Source organism: Eptesicus fuscus, chromosome 13 (assembly GCF_027574615.1).
Source record: "Eptesicus fuscus isolate TK198812 chromosome 13, DD_ASM_mEF_20220401, whole genome shotgun sequence".
Taxonomy (NCBI): domain Eukaryota; kingdom Metazoa; phylum Chordata; class Mammalia; order Chiroptera; family Vespertilionidae; genus Eptesicus; species Eptesicus fuscus.
The window spans coordinates 16,875,949-16,901,046 of NC_072485.1; the positions used below are offsets into that span (position 1 = coordinate 16,875,949).

At 39.8% G+C, this 25,098-nt stretch overlaps 1 protein-coding gene across 13 annotated transcripts in view; it reads right to left on the reverse strand.

The window, feature by feature from the left end:
• The window catches only part of YAP1 (Yes1 associated transcriptional regulator), a 130,454-nt gene extending 106,296 nt beyond the window's left edge, over positions 1-24,158 (reverse strand). For 6 of the 13 annotated variants that reach the window (XM_054725463.1, XM_054725457.1, XM_054725455.1 and 3 more), the window contains exons 1-2: positions 23,344-24,157; positions 20,326-20,576 (exon numbers count right to left, since the gene is read on the reverse strand). In XM_054725463.1, the coding sequence (XP_054581438.1) occupies positions 20,326-20,576; positions 23,344-23,664 (572 nt within the window). In that variant the 5' untranslated portion in view covers positions 23,665-24,157. Of the gene's footprint in view, positions 1-20,325; positions 20,577-23,343 lie in introns of all 13 variants that reach the window. The other 7 variants (XM_054725464.1, XM_054725465.1, XM_054725462.1 and 4 more) reach the window with 3 other exon arrangements.
• Positions 24,159-25,098: the final 940 nt, after the last annotated feature.

Sequence of the window (25,098 nt, forward strand, 5' to 3'; positions counted from 1 at the left end):
GTCAGAATATACCCAGGTGGTCACCCTCTTCTCACAATGGATTGCCGATGCTGAAATATCTTCTACCCACACCTGCCAGTCTGCACATTTGCTCAGTCTTCTTTATATGTTTAAGAAGGTCACTTTTTCTTAATCAGGTATATAAAAGAAATCATTCTTACTGCTTAACATTCGCAGAAGTAGAAATTCCAATTAGGACAGTTCCATTAAGGAAATTATAATCTGTTGATTTCAATTTGCTACTGTTTTCAGTGTTATATAAAAGCAGAGCAACGTGAGCCTACATGAAATCCTTTATCAAATCCTAATCCAATGCATAAGTGCTAACATAATTTATTCAACTGAAATGCTGGTTTACAGATAAAGCAAGATGTCGATGCAGCCTCTGTTCCCTTGGTGCCTATACCATGTGACCTACTCTTAGTAATAAACAAGGTCAGGTAAATCAAGGATGACATTTATATGGTCTTTTACCAAGTTTAGGTGATATTCTCACACACTAGCACAAATATATAAAATAATAAAAGGAACTTAAATTAGTGTGGGGGAAGGGGAGGAAGTGCTGGCTAAACTTTCACACCTGCAAAATGAGAATCCACCCATTTCATAGCTTGATGGATGTGTTTAATGATTTAGAATAGTATATGCTATGTTGAAACCGAAATCTTTTCAAGTCATTCAACAACTATTTGATAAGTGGATTATCAGAATCACCCGGGAAGCTTTTGAACAAGTAGATAATTCATCCTTACCGGTGTCATTTATTTTAAGGAACATAAAGAAATTAAAGCATTTATAGTTTAATTCAACAAGTATTTAATAATCACCAAATGAGTATGCATATTGGATGAGACTATGAGAAATACAGCACAGATTTAACTCAGTCTACAAAAAAACTTTATTGATGGTAAAGAGACAACCACAGATTTAATAGAAATAGCTAGTGCTATGGAGTTACGCAGGCATGGATGGGTATAAGTTTACTTCACCTCTTCAAAGCAGACTCCCAATCTATAAAACATGCAATATTTACATATTTAAGACTATGGACAAGATTAAAAGAGAACACATTGTAAGTATTCACACGGCAAGTATTCAAGACATGGTGACTCTAAGCAGTTATGTTAAATGCAGTACATAAAACAATTTTTACAGGTTCAAAGGAATTTTAAATATTTTTCTCTGAAATTAAATCTAAATATAAATCACTACCCTATTCACAAAATATTAACATTCTTTCATACATGGAATAATGAAGCAACTAAATAATCATCTGCAAATTGCATTATTGGCTACAATGGGTTAAAAAATTCTAAGTTGTATCTGACAATCAAAACATTCCAAAATTAAAACTGATTGTGAAGAAGAGATTCCAAAAGATATAAGAAGTGTCTGGGCCCTAGCTGGTTTGGCTCAGTGGATAGAATGTCGGCGTGCGGACTTAAGGGTCCTGGGTTTGATTCCGGTCAAGGGCACATGCCTGGGATGCAGGCTGGATCCCCAGTGGGGGGCATGCAGGAGGCAGCCGATCAATGATTCTCATCATTGATGTTTCTACCTCTCTCGCCCTCTCCCTTCCTGTCTCTGAAATCAATAAAAGTATATATATTTTAAAAAGTGTCTAGAACTGCTATGCTGTGGCTCTGACAACAACAAATAGTTCTTCTCTTGCCGAAACCGGTTTGGCTCAGTGGATAGAGCATCGGCCTGCGGACTGAGGGGTCCCAGGTTCGATTCCGGTCAAGGGCATGTACCTTGGTTGTGGGCACATCCCCAGTGGGGGGTGTGCAGGAGGCAGCTGATCGATGTTTCTTTCTCATCGATGTTTCTAACTCTCTATCCCTCTCCCTTCCTCTCTGTAAAAAAATCAATAAAATATATTTAAAAAACAAACAAACAAAAAACAACAACAAATAGTTCTTCTCTCAGAAGGCTAGAAAAAGCCTTTTTTGGCTCTTAGGAATGATGACTGCCTCTAAGTTTTTGTGCTAATAAAGAAAATATAAATGAGAAAGAGCTGGCACTTTAAATCTTGAATCCTCCCCCCTCCAATATCTTCTTTACAGTTCAATAGATAATAAACAAGTTTTGATATATTAGTATTTCCTCAAACAGAATCAATATTTCTTAAAATCAGTTTGCATTCTTGCCAAAATGATACTATTGATTCTGTAATCACTGATTCTGTATCTAGGAAGATCAGCCCTTTCTTTTCTAACTCTTTCAGCCCTTATCAATTCCATCTGATTTTCTACCTAGATCCCTTAATGTCACTGTTAGTGAACTTTTTTACTTTTCATTTTCTTTCAGTTAAGTCACAGAAGAAAAAAAATTCTTCTTCTAAAATACTCCTATTGCCAACATTACTAAGTGCTTTTGCTTAATGGTAGTACTTATATATTAAACTTAGTATGCTTTATGATAAATTGAAAGTACTGTAAATACAATGTCACATCAGAAAATAATTTTTTGATATTTATATGTAGACTTGGTAATCTGCGTGAATTGATTTTCACAGCATTTTAGAGCTAGAAAAGTTCTTAGAAATCATATATTTCAATCCACTGACTTTACAGATGAGGTCACCAAGGCTCCTGGAATTAAGTAAGAAAACCAGCTAGCCAGCTATTTAAGCAGTTATTATATATTAAGTGCTTAAGACGTAATGGTGAACTGAATGGGCCTTGCAATATCCAGTAGGGGTGACAAGCAACCAGGCAAGCAATCGCTTCTTCTTCAGGATTACTAACAGTCAACAAGATCTTTCCTCATGCTATTTCTAACTATTTCACACACCCTGCCTCCTGAGGACAGGGATGAGTGCTCTCAATCCTTATGTTCCATAGCTCTAAGCATGGTGCTGAAGCTTTCTGAAGGCACCAAGGCATGAAAATAACTCAATGCTTCTGAAATGACTGTACACCATGTCAAAGCAATTCCCAACAATTTTTGGTGAGCAGATAATATGTGCTGGCACTATGCCAGGTACAGGGTACACAGTACAGGTCTGTAAGTGAAAAATATCCCCAACGCAGCAAGGTTCATGTGAAGAAGAGGGGGCTAACTCTACAACAGACATGGGACTAGGAAAAATCTGGGAAGACCCACGCATGTCAAACACGCGGCCCGCCCGCTACAAGTTTGACATGTTGTTCTAGTGAGTTAAAATCTGAACTAAATCTTGAAGGAATTTATGTTATACATACAGTTGCTGGAGGGTGAGGGAGCAGTGTAAAAATATCCAAAAAGCAGTTTCCAGAGGCTATCATTTAGCTAAATACTATAGAAATGTCCTAAATCTCAATTTAAGTCACAGAACTAGGAAATTTCTCTCAATTATAATTGCCAGAGTTAAGAAACTCACTATTTCACCAAACCTGTGAAACTCAAAAGGATTATTTAGGCAATGGAAAAAATAAACAAATGGGAATACATCAAAATAAAACGCTTCTGCACGGCAAAAGAAACCATCAACAAAATAACAAGAAAGCCCACTGCATGGGAGAACATATTTGCCAATGTTATCTCCAATAAGCATTTAATTTCCAAAATTTATAGGGAACTCATACAACTTAACAAAAGGAAGATAAACAATCCAATCAAAAAATGGGCAAAGGACCTAAATAGACACTTTTTGAAAGAGGACATACAGAAGGCCAGGAGACATATGAAAACATGCTCAAAGTCACTAATCATCTGAGAGATGCAAATCAAAACAATGAGATACCACCTCACACCTGTCAGAATGGCTATCATCAACAAACGACAAGTGCTGGAGAGGATGTGGAGAAAAAGGAACCCTCGTGCACTGCTGGTGGGAATGCAGACTGGTGCAGCCACTGTGGAAGACAGTATGGCCTTTCCTCAAAAAATTAAAAATGGAACTTCCATTTGACCCACTGATCCCACTTCTAGGAATATATCACAAGAAAAGAGAAACACCAATCAGAAAGAATATATGTACCCCTATGTTCATAGCAGCACAATTTTACAAAAGCTAAGATTTGGAAACAGCCTAAGTGGCCATCAGCAGATGAGTGGATTAGAAGACTGTGGTACATCTACACAATGGAATACTACGTTGCTGTAAAAAAGAAGGAATTCTTACCATTTGCAACAGCATGGATGGAACTGGAGAGCGTTATGCTAAGTGAAATAAGCCAGTTGGAGAAAGATATCACATGATCTCACTCATTTGTAGAATATAATGAACAACATAAACTGATGAACAAAGAAGAGTCATAGAAGCACCAGACTGTCCAACCTATGAGGGAAGGTGGGGAGAGTGAGGGGGCAGGAGATAAGAGATCAACCAAAGGACTTGTATGCATGCATATGAGCACAACCAATGGACACAGACGAGGGGGCGGGGGTGGAGGGAAGGGCATGTGCAGGGGGGTGGGGGTGGGCGGGGAGGGGTCAAGTGGGGAAAAAGAAAACGTATGTAATACTTTAAACAATAGAATTTAAATTTTAAAAAAAGCATATTTCCATTTTTATAACATAATTACTGATTTTATCAATTGATGCTTTTTTGAAATTAAAATTACAGCTATAGCTAAAAGCTATTTTTCTCTCAGTCATTAAAAAATTTCCTGAAAATGAATCAATTTTAAAATTTTTTTTATTGATTTCCGAGAGAAAAGCGAGATAGAAACATTAATGATGAGAGAGAATCATTGATCAGCTGCCTCCTGCACAACCCCTACTAGGGATCTAACCTGCAATCCAGTGACCAGACCGTAACCACCTAGTTCATAGGTTGACGCTCAACCATTGAGCCACTCCAGCCAGGCATATCTAGATTTTTTTAATAGGATAGAGAAAATTCTGTAGAATAACGCCTAATTTTTCAAAGACACCTGACTATAACCTAGAAAAACTACTAAGTTTTAAAAGTTTGATACCAAAGAGTGGAAAGGTTGTAGAATTCACAGATCAGAAGTGTCCTGTTTAAAATAAAACTGCTACTAGTAATTTTATTCCTGAGCAGACTGAAGTTCATTGGTTTTCACGTCATCATATGCTGTTATAAAACACAAAAGTGACCACTTAATTGATTTTCTATAACTTGTTTTTTTTAAGCAACTCTCTAGAGAAATGGTGTTTTCATAGGTAGGCAACCAAGTTACCTAAAATCTGAAAATCAAACACCTCTCAAACATAGACTCCAGGTCTACAAAATGTATAGATTAAGCTGAAATCCCTTTGATAGACAACTCCTAACATCTGTTTTTGTGAACTTAAGCAAAACTGCTGGACAAGATCTGCATTTGATAAGATGACCAGATTTTGATTAACTAAAAGGGAGTGGGGGATGGGGAAAATCGTATTCTTGGATGCTGATTTCCTGAAACCTCAAAAACAAGCTTATATCCTATAACCTTTTAATAATGTAACTGTTAAGAAAGTGAGTTTAGAATGCATTTAAAGAGTAAGCAATTGACTAATTTAAGAGGGCAAACTGCACAGCAGTAGTCCAGAGCTCTTATCCACACAAGCTGCAGGGTGGGGGCCTCTGACTGCTGGCATGTAGTCACTTGCTCAGCAACTTTGCTGTAATGGCTTCAAATTGCAGGCCTGAGGAAATGCTCCATAAATAGCTGCTCTTTTTTCTTGTGAAGCCTCTTCATAGACCCAATACAACTCCACTACCAAAAATGGAGGAGTCGCCATGGACCATTTTAAAAAACAAAAATAAAAAAAGTCAAGAGAACAACTAGGGATGTCCTGCTAACCATATTACTGATTGTAGAAGTATGAATCACAGTGCTAAAATCTAATTCACTGTTTAAATTCAATTTTTAGGTAACAAATTACAAAGAACTAAATCAGTTTCTTATAATCATTAAATTTCATGAAGAGGAGGAAAAAACCACCTTGCTTTTATAGGCCTTTATTAAAAGAGGTAGATGCTTAGTTTTGAAATTAAAAAACTAAGAGAATGTTTGAGAATGTCTTCAATAACTCCCAGTGAAGCAGTGATCCTCAACTGTTCATTCATAAGTAACCTGGAAACCTAAACACTTGTGGTGTGGTCACGGAAAACACTTCTGGGACGCAGAAAGAACAAACGTTCTAAAATCACTGTGAGTTCTCACCAATTGCGTTACTTATATTTATATGTATGTTATACACATATACAGCTTAATAATTCAGATAATTTACTAGCCTGTAAATTAATAAAAATTCAATGAATAGCCAGTTAATAAAGTCAAATCTATGAGCAATAACAATACAGATTTTCCTCAACTTAATTGAATTCAGGCAGGGGGGAAAAAGCAATGTAATTAAATTGGTACCAGGAAATACCTGGTTCCATTTCTGCTATATGTTCCATGTGAGTTCATGCCTAAGTTAATCTAAAGACGATATAAAAAGAGGCAATTTTTTGATAAAATACCAGAGTCAAATTCTAGAGGATAGTTGCAACTAGATGTCAATTCAATTCACGGTCTTGAACCATAAATGTAAATTGTAATCCCAAAGTCCATATTTTATCTAACCTACTGAATGGTTTAAAAATAACTTGACTGATTTGATGGCATCACTTATCAACTTATATTACATTATTCACAAAAAATGAGATTTTACTTCTTAAGAGTACAAACTCTTTTCCAGTGACATTATGTTCTACCCCGAGTTTTTTAGGTCCCAGATGATCATTCACCTATTTTGAACATTATTCTTTAAAAACTTCCCGTTTAAGCGTGGTAGACTTAAAAACATGGCCACAATAGTTTGCAACTTGGAACACCAAGAAGCAGAGTTACTTCCCAAACAACCCCCCACCCCCAATCTGTGCTGATTCTCACCAACAGAATGCAGTAACATGTGACAGAAGGTAACTGTGCAGCTTTTGCATTCATCCCCTTAAAAGGCTCCCACCAATATGTAAGGAAACCTCTGTGCACACAAGAGGAGGACACAGCAAGAGACAGTCGCCTGCAAGCCAAGATAAGCCTCAGAATAAAACCTACTTTGCTGGCACCTTGATCTTGGACTTCGTAGCCTCCCTAACTGTGAGAAATACTGGGTGGCTGTTTAAGCCACCCGCTCTGTGGTTTGTTACGGCAGCCCCGCTTACAAGACAACCAGTAACAGTAAATGACCTCCATGTGACTTACTACAAAACAGTGCTGAAATCTTAACAGCCTAATATGTTTCTGTCAACTATATTCATTTCTTAATTACTAGCATTCCTGAAACTCCTCACTTCCTTCCAAAACCAAATTAAACAGAGTTTAGGTAAAGAATTCTGACTGCTCTGTGTCCCAGGAAAGTTTTGTTAATAAATTTAAAATCCTTGAGTGTTTTAAAAGACAAAATTTAGTTTCCACAGTAACTTCTAATGGTGATAAGCAGAGTACCAGATTTGCTTTACAATTTATTTTAATATAATTGATCAACAAACAAGCTCTCAAATACTTATCTGGTTTTGGTAATGTAAAATGGACTAAGCCATCTGATTATGCTTGCCTAAAACAAATTTAAAAGTTCAATTTTAAAAACTCTTTAAGCTCTGGAATGATTGTCATCAGCAGCTTTCACAAGCAACTTTAAAAATTAAAAAATTATAGCTTTTACACTTATTTTACTATTAATTCAATTTGTGCAATTGTATGCAAAACAAAAACAATGCATGTAGTTTTAATCACTTTGTGTAATTCTAATAAAATTTACTTGATAAACAAATGAACATTAAGCTAAATTTAAACAGTACCAGAAAAATTAAAAGAATTCAACTAGCATTTTCTGACAAAGTGTCAAAAAGTAGCAAACAAAAAATCTTTAATAGGCTGTAATATCAAAATAAACTTTTAAAATGCATACAGAATACAACTGTATTTGACAATGTTCACGTAATAGATGGTCCTCACTTATGAAACATTTTTTTCAAACAGTGAATAAAACCAAGTCATTAAATGGTTTTTCAAGTGTTTTGATATCAGAACTGTTGTTTTTTTTTGTTAAGGACATCTTTTCCATTGCTTTGAAAGAGTGTGGAAGGGAGGGAGAAGGGGAGAGAGAGAAAAATAGATATGACACACTGGTTGGCTGCCTCCCACACTTACTCCAACTCGGGGCAGGGGCGCGAACCCGCAACGGAGATACATGCCCTTGTCCGGGAATCGAATTGAACCCAAGACCCTTCAGTATGCAAGCCAACACTCTAATCAATAAGCAACATAAACCATTTAAAGAACTGGTTTTTTAAATGCCCAATGTGAGAGGGCAGATTTAACTACAATTAACAGCTCATTTTAATGAAGGGATGAGTCTCTTAAGATACAAATGTCATCCAGGTAGGAAGATCAAAGCCTTTGTTACCAGAAAACGTTTTTTTGCAGCTCAGTGTTTGCCACTGAACTGAAATGCTAATTCCATAAGCATAACTTGAGTACCATCTCTTCACCTCAACTCCCACAGTAGTCTACTGTGGTACCACTTCTACAAGAGAATTTTTTTTCTAAATATTCCCTTCCATGGTTACAATGCCCTCAGTAGAACTGTTATTCAATTATATCTACACAAGTATATATTTTAAAAATAGTTCTACTTATGAGTTTAAGAATAACCTCAAACTTATAAAATTAACTCTAGGATACACAAGGCAATACTCTAGTATCTTTTTAGCATGAAGTTGCATTGCATTAATTTCAGGGACTGAAGGCATTAATCAGGGTGACTATCAACCAACAGACTGAAATAAATCTGCCAATAAACACATCAAGAGCTACATACATAAAACCGAACAAAGAGGACAAAATCTATCTTTACTGAGCTTATAATGGCCTCAACAGGTTCTCCAGGGAGACCGCGATGAAAAGGCAAAGATGATTTGAATGAATGGAGTCTTGAGACCCAATTCAATCCATCAATCCACTCCACGGAGTAGGACCAAGTGAATCCTTAAAATAATATCTGTTACATAAAACCACTAGGTAGGTTTTTATGAAATCAAGACACCATTAAGCACATATAGTGAATTTTTAAAAAAATAACTAAAAAAAAAAAAAAAAAACAGGGAAAAAGAAACTATATCCACATCAATGCAAGTGACCAGAACCAAGTAGTTCTTTGAGAAAAATCACTGTGTTTGAGGGAGTAGAAATAGTAAGGACACTGATATATAAACTGTGCAAATTCTTATCTGTAATGTGATGGGCACTAACTGAAAACTTAAAAATAGGCAGGTACACAAAGGACACGCTTTGTCTTCAAACAGAGGACAATGATGATAATTTTATATATCGTTGTCTGAAAACAGTGATTATATTTTGTCACCCGTAAGAGGAGATTTGTACCAGTCCTAACAGGAAAGTCTGCACAACCCTCCAGCTGGGAGGGGATAAAAGTGATCCTATTACATCATCTGGAGCCCATCCAAACTACACAATTTCTGAAACATAACCTGTATCAGTCTGAACATGTGTAGAGGAAAAACAGAAACATCTGTATTTTGGCCAACTCTTCCCCAGAGGTGGTGGTGGTGGTTGTTTTTATCTCAAAAAAAAGTTATCCAGGTGAACTTGGTAAATTTTAACTGTGACCCTATCGCTGGTAAGTCTTAGTTCCAGGCAGGGTCTCAGAAATCTCCATTTATTTATTTAGTTCATTCACCTTAGCAATTGACTATTTTAACAAACTTCCTTACTCTATATAGTTAACTAAAATGTATGGATTTTATTCTACTCCTCCACATTATTCAACATTTCAATGCCTTTTACAACTCCAAAGTATCCTTTTTTACAGTACCATTTAACCCTTTTCACTGATGGCCCGGGTCTGGTTTTGCATTGGTCACTTAAGATTTTATGTGGTTTTAAAAAGGTTTGCTTCCTCTTTTCCACAAAACATTTCCACATATCTGCTTTTTAATCTAATCAAGGCATGGATTGATGAAAGTAAGTCTGAAGAAATTCAACTAGAGATCATCAACAACAAAGGGTCCTATCCTAACACATCTCAGCCACCCGCTCCGGGTAAATCTATTTCAACCTAAACCCAGTTTTCATGACATTCGTAACTACTTACATTTCCATGGTTAGGGTTAGTTTATAAAGAAAATACTCTCTCCAAAATAATACTGAATGTAAATAGTAATTGAGAAAATGTTAATTTTTTTTAAAAAAGTGAAAATAAAAGTAAAATTATTCTGTAAAGTAAAAAAAGAAAATTCCCTTTATTAATATTATCCTATGACATTGAAAGTGGCCTACTGAATACAGCACAGGCTACTTTTCTGAGGTATCTATTAAAAGAGCACTTGCCAGGGAAGCAACAATCTATACTAAAGTAAGTTATATACCTCGGGGGTTCAACTACACAAGTACACCAATGATAACTAAGTTTAGATATGCATATTTTCCTTATCTTATCATCATAAATGTTGATGAAAACTAGACAGAAGGAAGGAGTGTAGGAAGACACATACATGCCACTTTCATAAAGCTGTTTTTCTTTAAGTCCTACTTTTAAAAGCTATGTATACTAGAAAATGACGTACAGATTTGATTATCTCCATCATCATATATAAGAATAGGAAGTAAGTGTCCAGTCTGTCTCTACACACTTTTTCAGAATCCAAACTCTCTCAAAAAATTCTGTCCAATGCCAACTGCCCTGATGTCAAAGTATACAGATCCCCCTTAGGGAAATCTAACACATGAAGATGTAAACTAGCAAAACTGACATTAAATGGAACAAATGTGCTTGAATTTACCATCTGCCTGGTAAAAGCATTTACATTTACTTAAGTATTATTTAAAAAATGATCCTGTAATATTTAAGTCAAATCATATGAAACTGTCTAGCTACTGTTTGGGACTTAGAAAGCTGCAACTTTACATACCAAGTCAACCGAATAACCACAAATTGGATTTACTAGTACAAAAATTCAGCCTTCATACAACTTTTAAAAACCTATTGCACACTCCCCTCCCCGGCCCAAGGAGATGGGAAATTTTATGTTCCCAAGAAAGGGAGCCAGAGGCTCTGGATTCAGATACCTGGCGCAGCCAAGAGCATGGATGAAGCCCCACACTGGTCAGCCCTAAAACACCAGTGGTAAGTCTTAACACCCATCACCACTAATGCTCTCTAGAAAGAGGACTACAGTCCGGCCAGCGTGGCTCAGAGGTTGAGTGTTGACTTCTGAACCAGGAGGTCACAGTTCGATTCCCAGTCAGGGGATATGCCCAGGTTGCGGGCTGGATCCCCAGCAAGAATGTGCAGGAGACAGCCAGTCAATGATGCTCTCTAGATATCTTTATCTTTCTTTCTCTTTCTCTTTCTTTCCCTCTCTCCCTCTCTCTCTCTCTCTCTCTCTCTCTCTCTCTCTCTCTCTCTCTCTCTCTCTTCCTCTCTGAAGTCAATAAAAATATTTTTTTAAAAATTTTAAAAAAGAGGACTGCAGTTTTTTTCTGGAGGAACTGGCCACTGTAAGAGAACCTAACGAAGATACTGACAGTTAGGGCCCCCACAACTTCAGGGCCTGGTTGGTCCCTGACCTATCACTCCAGTGAAGCTCACTTGAGACACTGAAAGTAGAAAAAAATTTAAAAAGACACACCTGTTATATCCTCAGAGAAACATTTTATTACTACTTCCATGAAATAAGAAGAGCATGTCATTAAAAGTAACAGCCCTAACCTGTTTAGCTCAGTGGATAGAGCCATTGGTCTGCAGACCAAAGGGTTCTGGGTTCGATTCTTGTCAAGGGCACATACCTTGGTTGCAGGCTCCTCCCCGGCCCAGGCCCTGGTCAGGGGGCATGCAGGAGGCAACCAATCAATGTGTTTCCCTCTCTCTTCCACTCTCTCTAAAAATCAGTGGAGAAATATACTCGGGTATATTTAACAAAAAATAAACAAAAAAATAACAACCCAAAAAACGAACAAAATACACACACAAAGGAACAATGAGCTCAGAAAAGGGTCCTTGGAAATTATGAATGATAAACACCTTTGGGGGGAAAGGGGGAAGTCAACTAAAAAGTTAAAAATTAAAGTTAAATCTTCCAGAAAGCATACCAACATTCTAATAAGTTTAGGAAAAAACGGGGGTAAAGATAAGAAAATAAAAAAATTATTCTGACTAGTTATTCAGGTAAAGAGAGCAGATAAAACAGACTAGAAGAAATTATACAAGACCTAATAAAAAAAAAATCTTTCCCAGGACCAAAGGAGTTAGGGCAACTACACTGCAAAATGTTAAGAGGGCCCAGCCAGCATGGCTCAGTGGTTGAGCATCTACCTGAATGGGGTTTCGGGCTAGATCCCCAGTGTGGGACATGCAGGAGGCAGCCAATCAATGATTCTGCCATTATCACTGATGTTTTGATCTCTCGCTCCCTCTCCCTTCCTCTCTGAAATCAATACATTTTAAAAAATATTAAGAGCCACCATTCACATTGAAGAGTTTCCAAACCATGCAATCTTTACAATGAATAAAAAAAGGTACATACCAAGGCACACTATGAAATTTAAGACCACCACCTCCTGCCCAAAGATAAACAAACAAAAAAACTAAAATCCACAAGGAAGCCAAGTTGGGTTTAAATGCTCACTCAAGAAAACTGGAAGCTAGAATAAAATGATGCATTGATTTTCAAACGCCAAGGAAAAATAACTAAATTTAATTCTACAACCAGACTGCCCATCAAATGTTAACAGATAAAGATATTGTTAAACATAAAAGATCGCAATGACGTTACCTACCAATATATCTCTTTTCTCAGCCAATTCCTACGGGAGAAGCCTACTTAAGCCTACTCTAAGAATGTGCAAATCAAGAAAGAGAAAAGCAACAAACAGGGTAACCAACCAACAAGAGTGAAGCAGGACCTGCCAGGGTGAGAGTGAAGAAACGTCCCAGTGTGAACAATATAAACATGTTATTTTTGTAATAAAAAATGTACACTTTATTAAAAAGCCGTAAAATCTGATACAGAGGGGAGGAAAAAGAGGGAGGGCAGTTTCATTAACATAAAAAACAAAAGAATCTCCATTCATGCTTGTACATTAAAAAAAATCCACACTTTACCCTCATCTCCTAGATGGTAGGTAGGTTCCTTCCCAAAAGCCAACTCCATATTACAGTCACTTCTGAACACGTGAGGTTAAATTTCCAACAGCTTTCTAGTCTACATTTAATTTTGTGAAAGCACATAATAGCGCTCTGAAGAAAGTTGTCTTCACTAAAAACCCCAAATCAAGTAGTCTATAGTAAGTTTTCATGAATGTATCAAAAGCACATCTCTCTAAACATACTTACTGGTCAAATAAAGACCTTACTTTAAAAACAAACAAGAAACCTGCTCACTGTAGGATAAGTAAGCAATTGCGAGAGGAAGGAAGGAGCTCTTAACAAAAAGAACCTTTCCCACCCCCAAATCAGGACCCAGCTAAAGATTTGATAAGGCCAGTGAAGAGATAGAGAACCATTCTAAAAGTGAAGACAGATAAGTAATAGAGCTAGCTACAAAAAAAGCATTGTAAATATTTGGTGGAAATAAACAGCAGTATTTTAATAGATACCCCTATTTGCATTATTTTGTTAATTTGCAACATTATTCAGAAAAATATCATTTAATGTATTAAAGATTATGATTTGGGCGGTAGTAGTGCCTGGAGAGAGGTCAATGGGGGGAAAAGGAGACATATGTAATACTATATGTAATACTTTAAACAATAAATAAAAAAAGATAATTCTCCTCATGCTAAAAACCAAATGAGAATTAAACTACGGATCACTTTTCCTTGTCTAAAATACTAAAAGGAGGAGAAAAAAAAAGACCTTTGTGATTTATACCAAACTTCTTTGTTTGCTTTTAGAAGGGGTCAAGCCCTACCCAACAGAACTGTTTCCACTGTGGCAGTACTTGTTCCTAGGAAACTTGGTGCTACAATACTTGAGCAACCAGAACCATGAAGCAATTCTTCTTCATTAAAAACAGCAATGCCCCTTTCATGACTTGAAGTTCTGATTAATCCTAGAATCAGAAGCCCTTTTTGTAAGAACTGCATCACTTAGTAACCATAGTTATAGAACCACACGGTTCTTTCTACAATGCTACTCAACTATTATTAAACTTACAAGCCATAATTAATGGCTAAATTATGCTATTACTGAAGGTAGCAAATTAAGTTTGAATAATCTAAGTCATAATTACTGATTTTTTAAGTGATCTAACTTTGATTTGCCCTAAGCCTAAACTTCACTATGCATTTTGACAGCTAAAAGGTTAGGTTTAGATGTTCCCTCTTCCCCAAAGCCTTAAGGTAAAAGGCAATTCAGTTATTTGCATATCAGCATTACTATTTTAGGGTGCCAATTCGCATTATTTTTTCTAACTATAAAGTAAAATTTATTTTTCCACATTACTAGTGAGGACTGATCTCAGGATAACAATAACAATTTTTTAATGTTTCAATTATTCAAAAACTACTTAGGTTTTTCCCTTAATAGTTAACATGAGACTTGGAGGGAGGGATATTTTTTTGAATGTTATTTTTTGAAGAAAATTAGCCTACCATCTTGTAGCCCATTGAGAGTTTGCTGCATTTAAACATCCAGCTTGTTAACTAAACATCTTTCTTAGTTCACACTAAAAATACTCATTATTTTCCCCAGGAAATACATTAATCTCCATGTTCTATTTACTCTGTCACATCCACTATCTTCCAACTGTTTTTCTTCTGCCACTGTATTCAACAGTTCCTCCAGAGTTTCTCTGCCTAAACCATTGTGGCACTGCAGGCCATTCTTCCCTGAGATGCCCACCCACTGAGCAGAAGCAAGCATTTTTCCCTAGAGCTGAGGGCATACTTTCATCTTCCCTCCCCACTCAACCTCAACAGCAAGACAAACAGGCAGAGGCTGGCCGTCCCCTCAGATAGGGAAATATTTTGTGATTATAATTTGAATTGGGGTAGGTTTTTTTGTTTTTTTGTGTGTGTGTTTTTTTTGCGCAGCTTAATCAACATTTAATGACGACATTACAAGCTTTTCACTTTTAAAAGGAAATCATATCAAGTTAACTTGATATAGCAAGAAACAAAACCAACACCCCCCCCCCCAAATAACTTTATTCTTTTTGAAACTGTTCCTTTTAAAAACATCTAATCTTTATTGTAGTAACAATACACATTGCATTTGTGTATAGTCTTCTGCAGGGCAAGTGTTTAGGAGAAGCATAGATCAAATTGTAACAAGAAACAGTTTAATTCACCTTTAATTGATACATTTTAAGGTAGCTTTAATTAAAGCAGTGGAGCATTAACTTCTGAAATAACAAAGAGGAATCAAAGCATTTATAGTGATCAATAACATCTGTAAGGCAAGTTCACTTAATGTTGTAAAACGGCTAATTTATATTGCTGTGCAATGTTGAAAATCTCTAAACAAAATACTCTTGGATCAAGATACTCAATATAACTTTTAATCAGATCACAGCCACATGAAACCTTGAGTCTTCAAGCTTTGAAAACACTGGTCAGTACTCAGAAAGTGATAAATAGTAGAAATGAAACAACATGATCTTTTAAAAATTAGAACATTATTAAAACAATGCAAATTTATAAACTTTTAAAATCACTGGATCAGATTTCTTAAATCAAAGTATAAAATCCTATATGGTACATTATATACAAGAAGTTCTTTGTACATGGTAATAGTTACAAGGTATCAGATTCAATAAAATAAATCTGAGAAAAACATTCCTTGTAACCAGAGATATTACAGAATACTAATTCAGGAAGTTATTCAGCAGCTTATAAAGAAATAGGAAGTTGTTGACCAACTACTTGAAGAACTATTTCCTGTAGGAAAACTATAAGAAAGCTGAAGAAGGCAATACTTTTCAGAGTAATAAAGAAAAATGATTTTTAAAAAATAAAAGCTCAATATACAACTTTGAAGAACTTAGTTTTAAACAGTAAATTCAGTAGAACAAATATTATACATAATACACAGACTAAGCTTTTTTTTACATACTTCACAATTATATAAGAGCTTAAATATGTATCATTGATAAATGTAGGTAGAATCACCATAATTCACTTTATCACTTGTCAAGCTAAGGTACAAGTCTTTTCCAGAAGATCTCATTAACCTAGGAAGAGCTTTAAAAATACCAATGGTTGCCTGTCCATAATCCTTCTTCAGTAATTACTCTGCCTTGAAACAAGAGGATGGGCCAATTGACTTCAAAGTCATTCATCTGTGGTTACAAGGCAACAATTAGTTGCTTCCAAAGTCAACATTTATAAGTTTTCAAACACATCACATCACCTTCTAAGTTTGGACCTTTTATGATCAGATTTCTTCATGACAAGTATAAATCTCAATCAAGTATATACTTGGTGTTATTTTTTTAATCTTCACCTGAGGATATTTTTCCATTGATTTTTGGAGCGAGTGGAAGAGAGAGGGAAAGACGGAGAAAATATTGATGTGAGAAAATCAATTGGTTGCTTCTTGCATGCATGCACCCCGACCAAGGGCCCGGGCCGGGGAGGAGCCTGCAACTAAGGCCCGTGCCCTTGACTGGAATCGAACCCGGAACCCTTCGGTTGGCAGGCCGATGCTCTATCCACTGAACCAAACAGGCTAGGGCCAAATTATATACTTGTAAGTGAAAAGTTAGTTCCAACCTAAAAAGATATTAAGATATAATTTTTCACTAGTTGTAAAATATGCAACTAATTTTTCATTCTACATTTAGCTGGCAACAAGAATTTTCTTTAGCCACAAAAGGAAAATATATAAGTATGGATTGCAAAGAGAGCCTGACTTTGAAACATTAAGACTCGGATAAAAATGAACTTTGACAGAAGCAACTTGGCTCCAAAAGCTTCATTCATTATCATCTTTGACTCATAGGACAGATTATTAATCATTTACCCATGCAGTACACAAAAATAAGTTGTTTATGACAACTCAAAGAGCCAATAATTTCATGGAAGTAGCTAACAACTGCATGTGAACTAATCTTTTCATAACTTTTCTCCAAATTGCATATTGTTCATAAACAGACAATCTTTAGAAGAATAATACCCATCTTTCACTATAATTCCTGACAGATACCAGCTAACCCATGATTTTGCCTGCTTTTACTGACCAAGATCTCTCTCTCAGGAAAAACCTATTTCTGAAAGATATGATATGAGAAAATTATTCAACTGAGGCAAAAATCCTAATACTTTTTAACATATAATAAGCCTAATTTTACTTCCACAGGAGTCCCTCAAAAATATTTCCCTGTCCCATTTTTTTTATTGAGGTATACATACCTCATTACATACAACATTATTCAGGTGTACAACATGATTTGGCATCTATATATATATATAAAAGCCTAAGCGACCATCTAATTGTTTGACTGGTAGCTATGACATGCAATGACCACCAGGGGGCAGATGCTCAATGCAGGAGCTGCTGAGTTGTGGTGACTTGGCAGCTGCAGTTCTCAGGTGACGCACCAGAACCAGAGAGGAGGAAGCTCGATTCTGGGGTGCGTCAACTGAGAACCGCCCTCTTGCAATCCAGGACCCCTCGCGGAATTTCAAAGAGCTGGATTCAGCCTGATCCCCGCAGGCCAGGCAGAGGGACTCCACTGGTGCACAAATCCGTGTACCCGGCCTCTAGTTTATACATACATACACACACACACACACACACACCAAAATGATCACCACAATAGTCTAGTTAACATCTGTCACCATACATAGTTACAGAATTTTCTTTTTAATATATTTTTATTTATTTCAGAGAGTAAGGAAGAGGGGGAGAGAGAGAAACATCAATGATGAGAGAGAATCATTGATTGGCTCCCTCCTGCACACCCCCCACTGGGGATCACAACCTGGGCTTGTGCCCTTGACCAGAATCGAACCTGGGACCCTTCAGTCTGCAGGCCCACTCTCTATTCATTGAGCCAAACCGGCCAGGGCCAGAATTTTTTTTAACTTTTAAGATTTACTCACTTAGCAACTTGCAAATAATGAAATTCAAAACTTTTGAAGAACAATCATGTTTATCACTCTTTTTCACAGGTTTCTTTGTGGGTTTTTTTTTTTCTTTCCCAGGTGAGCTTCTCTCCTCTCCTGCAACCATTACTCTTGTGGCATAATTTTCATATTACTTGGCCTGGTGTACCCTCCCTGCGGGCCCCCTGGAGTGGGGTGCTCAGTGTAATGTGGTATATGTACACACTCTTCATTAATCCATCTTTATCAAATATCTTTAAGAGAAACACTTCTCAAAGGAAGAACCATTGGAGGTTTTAAAAAATTATGACATTTATTTCTGCTCAAAACAAAAGGATTACTCAAAATTAAAATATAGGCAGATGTCACCAATAAGCAATTATTACAAAAGACTGAAGAGAGCATAAATGTTGCTCTTTAACCTTATACTTTCAGCGACAGAATCAACCAAAGAAAGAAGGAAAGCAGGCTATTAAGCTGTTTAAAAATCTCCCCAGGTCAGCATGTGACCCAGCAGGGAGAGGTTCAAAAAAGTACAGCCTTTCTTTTTCCGCCTAACAACCTGGTTTGTTTCCACTCTTTTTCCCTTAAAGACACATCCTCACAGCTAGCAGCTCTTTCAATCATTTACTTTGGACGCCTGCTTGAGAAGAAATGATCTTGCTCATGCAGATGAGTTTGCCAGACTTGTGTGTACTTTCCAGTCTCAGGCCCTTTATTGTTCTGGTTGAAACTTGACCCTTTGAAATGGATACCAGGACATCAGAAAACGAATTAAAAGAAGAAAATAGTTGCAGTAAAGGGACCAAAAACTGTAGAAATTTGTCAAGATCAAACTTTTTCCTCTGCTCATCCCCTAAATAAGCCTGTCACAAAACTGTATCTTACGTTACAAAGTAACAACCTATCCTAAGAGTCAATTAATATAAAACTAGTAGCCCGTTTGCATGAAGATTCGTGCAATAGCCTTCATTCACCTGGCTGCCTGCACCAGTTTTCTGCCAGCACCGGGGACCCAGGCCTGGCTGTGGCCACCGCCTTCTACCTTCTTTCAGGGTCCCGGCTTGGCCCTGGGCGGTGGCCTTGGGCTCGGCTGCACCCAGCGTCCCTGCGACCTGATCGCAGGAGCGAGCCGACCCCCCAGGTCGGCTCGCTCCTGCCATCGGAGCAGGCAGCCGGCTGGCGCCCAAGGCCCGGAAAGCCCCGGGCGGCTTTCCGGGCCTTGGGCTCCGCCGCACCCAGCGTCCCTGCAACGGTTTCCTGGTGGGCGTGGTTGATGGGCGTGGCTTGGGCGTAGTGAAGGTGCGGTCAATTTGCATATTTGTCTCACACAATAAAACAGTATCATTAATTGTATTATCTAATCTAATAAATATATGTTACATTTGCCTTAGGAGTAGATTGTCAAGACAGATCTCAATCAAAACAGTTTTTTCACTCTATTATCTCAACCTGATTAAATAGTACTAAGTAAACTACTATTTTAAAACAACAATTTCAGTCTGTAATAATTACTTTTAGAAAACATTTTGTACACACTTAAACAAGCCAAGCCAAACAAAAATATTAAGGTCTTATTTATAATTTCAAAGTGAGAGGGGATGAAATTTTATTTTGATCTTTTCAGCTTTGATGAAATTTTACCATTTTGTTAAGCACAGAAAGTCTGATAAAAATAAATAACCCAATAGCCTTATTTTTACTTTTCCAAAGGAGGGATTCAATTTTGAAGACCTGTAGTAAGTTTGCCACTAAGAGGTTGTATATTAAACCTAAAAATTCTGTTTCTCTTTACATTCTGGGGGGAAAAACCCCTGATAAATCACATCAAACTGCAGCTACATGGTTTGTTATTTCACAATCTAAAATGCTGTAAAATTATACTCCCAAAGAAGTCCTACTATTTTGTAATTCTTCTTTACCAGTAAAATGTTTATTTAAAAAGATATTAGTACTACACATAACTCATAAGGCTACACCAGCCCTATAATTCTCACAATTTGAATTTTCTCATGGTATTCTTTCAGTTTTGAGCTAGATTAATTAATAGGTCTGGCGCAAACTCAAAATGAGAATACCCAAATTGCCACATGAGATTATTATAAATCTCTGAAACAAGAATCAATCAAGCTTTCAAAATTTACCCATGCTAAAGAAGGTATTTGGATAATGCCAAACTGGGAGAAAATAATTATGGAAGTTTAACTGAACTTGACAGAAATATTAAGTAAAATAAAAAATAAATGGCTTTTTAATTCTTGATACCATTGTACTGTGTTTTCCAAAATACACTTTCCTTAGAAAACTATCTCCCTCCATTATTTTCACTTACTTTAAGAAGTATCTCTGACCAGAAGATGTCTTCGCCATCTCCCAGCCTGCTGGCAGAGGTACATCATCAGGAATTTCAAAAGAAGACTGTCGAAGGTGTTGAGCAGTGGGGGTAGCTGCTGGGCCAGAGACTACTCCTGTGGGGGTCAGTGTCCCAGGAGACACAGCTCCCAGCTGCAGTGAGGCTGGAGAGGAATGAGCTCGAACATGCTGTGGAGTCAGGGCTCCGGCAGTGCCTGCATCAGTACTGGCCTATAGGAATATTAAAATGAAATTTTTAAAATTGTTTTTAAGTAGTCCCTTTAAATTTCCTAGATAGACTTTCATTGCAACCAAATATCTAAGTACCAAAGGCAAATTTCAACATTTAATGTGACAGAGGAATACAGGTATGCAGATGGATATTTTTAAAGGTTTTATGTAATTGTAATATGTACTTTTACATTTATAATTTTATTGATGAGCAATACATTTAAGTGAATTTTCTACCCACTACCCATTTGATGTGCTTTCTACATATTTTAAAGACAAGTTGTACAGAATGAATGGAACATCCCTAAATTAATAAATTTTGAATTTTAAAACCTAATTTCTATAAGGTCAATGAAGTATGGGTGCTTTCCCAAGTTTTAAAATGTTCCAGGTATAAATGTAAGCCAAGGAACATAACTGCAATTTTTTCACTAGCTAATATTTAAGTAGTTAATTTTTTTCCTAAGCTAAGCCCTAAACACATGACAACTGTCATTTTTCTTTTCTCATCATGGACAAAGGACATCAGTAAAACAACCATCACAAGTTATATAACTTATAATGAATGCAAAAGATTTAGAACTAGCCAAATGTTCTTAAAAGCCACGTAACGAATGAAAATCCAGCTATATTATTTGTACCTAGATAATAAAGATGTCAACAGTTCAATTACAATACAACTTACGAACTTACACACTTACACATACATATACATATGAATGAATTTACATCCAATAGTTTGTGGGTATTATTTACCACCCACACACTATTCATAATTCAGTTATTTGAATTCCATTATTAGAATTAGGGATTGATTATCAAAAAGTTAGAATTTCCTAGATTCATCTATGCAAGGAAGGGAGACTGGAAGCAATCAAGAGAGGCATTTATGCCTTAAAGTCATGTTCATTTCTGAGTTTCCAATCAGAATATATGTGAATTAGGAAATCATTAGCAAAAATAAAACTTACAGATGCACATCACTTAAGAAACTTACTAAAAACAAATCTATATTAGACAATCAATAGTACAAACCAATAAACTCCTGGATATAAATTCTTGTGCAATTAGAGTATACTTTTTAGCTGCAATTGCATATAGGTGCCACAAAATGGGGAATTCAATCTTCTCCTATGTGTATTATGCTTTCAAAACATATTAACTAGCAGCATAACCCTAGTGCAATGCCAACACACATTTTTCCCATGAGTCCAGAAACCCACTTCCAGGAGTAAAAGAAAAAAGCATAAAGTCTACTTCTTACAAACTGAAGTATTTAAGCAAACAGCTGAATTGTTTTTTCCTTTCTCCTTCTTAACCCAGGTTTTTGCCGGCAGGTTAAGTGAGTTTTTCTGAATCCCAAAATCCTTTGGTCTGAGGCAGGAGAACATACAACAACAGGCTTGCAAGTAGGTGGGGGAACGGGAATGGGGCGACACCTCTATACTTTTCCCTCAAGTTACAGCCCAAGTGAACTCACTGCATCGCAGTATTTGGAAAACCAATTAACTTTCGGGCAAAGTTCCTAAGCTGAAATTTAGCCTGAAGCAAGTTCTTTTTTTTTTTTTAAGATTAAGAAACAAAGGAAAAACCTAACCTAAGCAAAATCTTCTGGGACCTATCGGAATGTTAGCACTTTGATAACAGTTTCACTTCAATGCTGCATCAAGTTGACAAAGTAATCGAACGCTGTGTGGGTGAAAACAGCCCTGGTTCCTATCCTCAGTTAAGAAACTAAAAAGCAATGGCGAGCCTCGAATTAGTCATCGCTTCCCAAACAGTAACTTTTAATCACAGTTGAACCGGGCAGGGCCCGGCCTGTGAGTCAACCTGCAGTTGTATTATCAAAGGGCTTGTGCGAAAACCGAGGCACTGTAATGCGCCACTCGGGCCCTGCGCACCGTGCAGATGTGGCTAATTTAATCGCATTTCAGCAGACTGTAAATAATAGTCTGCAACTGGGAAACCAGCACGGGAGCCTTCCAAGTTGGAAGAGGGCGAGCCTGCCCGAGTGTCCAAGGAACAAGGGACGGCAAGGGGGTTGAAAGCACTGACTCCATCAACAACTTCCAGGAAAGTCTGGATCCTGTAACCAGAAAGGGCCGGGGCTGCGAGGGAAAGAAATGCTTTCGGGGGCGGGAGGGGGGAGGCACGGCCCGAAACCGAAGGGACGGGGGTCAACCCCCCGCCCCTCATCCACACCGGGAAACAAGAGAACAAATTATTTTGACTCCCCGGGAGGCTGAAGGGGACCGAGAGGCCCCAAGGAAAGGGGGGGATCGGGGCTCCACTTCACAAGCGCGGCCGCCGCTGGCAGCGCACCCGCACGGATGCCAGGGGCGCCCCCTCCCCCACGGCGGCGGCGGCGGCGGCGGCGGGAGCGAAGGTGCGGGCGCGGAGGCGGCGGCGCGCGCATTGTGCAGCCCACCGCGGCCGGCGGCTCTCCCCACCCCCTTCCTTCCTACCACCTCCCCCGCCATCCCGCCAACCTCCCGGGAACCCCAGGAAGAAAGAAAGAAAGAAAGGAAGAAGGGGAAAGCACGCCCCCCGCGGCTGCCACCGCAGAGACCAACTCCGAGCGGAAAAACAAATCTCGGCCCCGGACTCCGGGAGGAGCGGGCGCCGGGCAACCGCGGCCCAGCGGGCGCCTCCCGTTTCTCCGCTTCCCCGGGGGACCCCGCCGCCCCCATCCCCGCTCGAGCTCCCGGCCCCCTCCCGGCCCGGGCCCGCCGGCGGCGCAGGGGCAGCGGGGGGGCGGCGCGGTTACCTGTCGGGAGTGGGACTTGGGCTCCGGCGGCTTGAAGAAGGAGTCCGGCAGCTTCCGGAGCCTCATGGGCACCGTCTGGGGCACGTTGGCCGTCTTGGGGTTCATGACGGCGTTGAAAAGCGCCTCCAGGTCGGTCTCCGAGTCCCCTCGGACGTGCACGATCTGGTGTCCGGCCGGGGGGGCCTGCGGCGCCGCCTGGGACCCCGGGGGTGCCGGCTGCCCGGGCCCGGACGACGGGCCCTGCCCCTGCGGGGGCTGCGCGGGCGGCTGCCCCGGGCCCTGCGGGGCCGACTGAGGCGGCGGCTGCTGCCCGGGATCCATGGTTCCTGCTTCCCCGACGCGCACCCCGACCAGGCGGGCGAGGGCTCCGCCCGGCGCCCCGGACTCGACGGGCCCAGACGCGAGAAGCGGCGCGGGCGGCGGGCGGGCGGCGCTGGGCGGCGGAGCGACGCTCTCCTGCTCTCAGGGCCGGGGGGCTGCGCGGCGGCCCCGCATCCCCCGCCCCGGCGCCTCCGCCCCCGCCCCGCGCCCCGGCTCCACTGGTCTGGCGGCTGCGCCTCGGGAGGGGCTGCGAGGCCGGAGCCGCGGCGCCTGGGAACTGGCTCCCCTGCCCTCCCGGACGGACGCGGGACGGCTCGCGGCCTGTCCCCTCCCCTTTTCTCTCCTACTTCCTTTTCTTGTTCCTTCCTTCCTTCCTCCCTTTCTTTTCCCCGCGGCGGCTGCGCCCGACTGAGACAGAAACTCGCCTCCGACGCCAAAACTAAAGTTGAGAGAACCGCCCGCCCGCGCCGCTCCGCCGGCTCCGCCTCCTCGCGGCTCTTCCTTCCTCCGCGCGCCCGCCCGCACCGGATCCGGGGCCGAGGGAACTTTCCCCGGCGAGCCGCCGCATTCCTGCACACGCCGGCCTCCGCGCCCTCCGCCGCACGTGACCGCCGCCCGGCCCGGCCCGGCCCGGTGGGGCCCGGCGCCCTCGGCGGAGGCCGGGCTGGGTTGGAAGTCTGGTCGCCGCGGAGGACGCGGCCGCCCTGGGCCGCAGGAAGCGCAGCCCGGCCCCTCCCGGCCGGTCCTCGGGAAGTGCCCGCGGGGCCGCCAGCGCGCCCCGAGCTGCGAGTGGAGGACGGGCCGGGAGGTGCAAACGCACGGCCACCCTCCCGCACCCAGCGGAGGGCCGTGCGGGGTTCAAGCCTCAAGGAATAGGTCGGAGTTCATTTACAAACCCGTGAGCAGGCACTGATTTTGATAAGGGTCCATTCTTGGTAACGTCAACCTGATTTGTTCACTTTGTGCAAAAACCCCCCTGCAAAGGGGATGAACGGTCACTGTACTTTAAAGTTTTGAGACTAGATCTGTGACTGATGTGATTTACTTTTTGAAAAACCCCACCGATATTGCCTTTTTTTAAAAAAAGTTTTCACTTTTTTTTTTTTTAACACCGAAACTTGCGACATAGACATGAAACCTGAGCGAAAAGAAGTCAGTGCTTATGGGCTGCAAGGATTCCTCTGTGTACCTGCCTCTCGTCCTCAAGGGCACGGGAGTCCACCCCCTCTTTCTCATCCCTGTGCCTGGCACAGGGTGGACTTCAGTGAATGCCGGCTGAATAAGGAATGAGAGGAGCTCACCCCAGCCACCTGGTTCTCTATGTGAAATCATTAAAAGCAATGAAAAAAATATTTTTAACTCATACATTCTGATTTTTAAAATAAGCAACTTTGTTGAGATTATAAACAGACTATAGGGCTCATCCATTTAAGC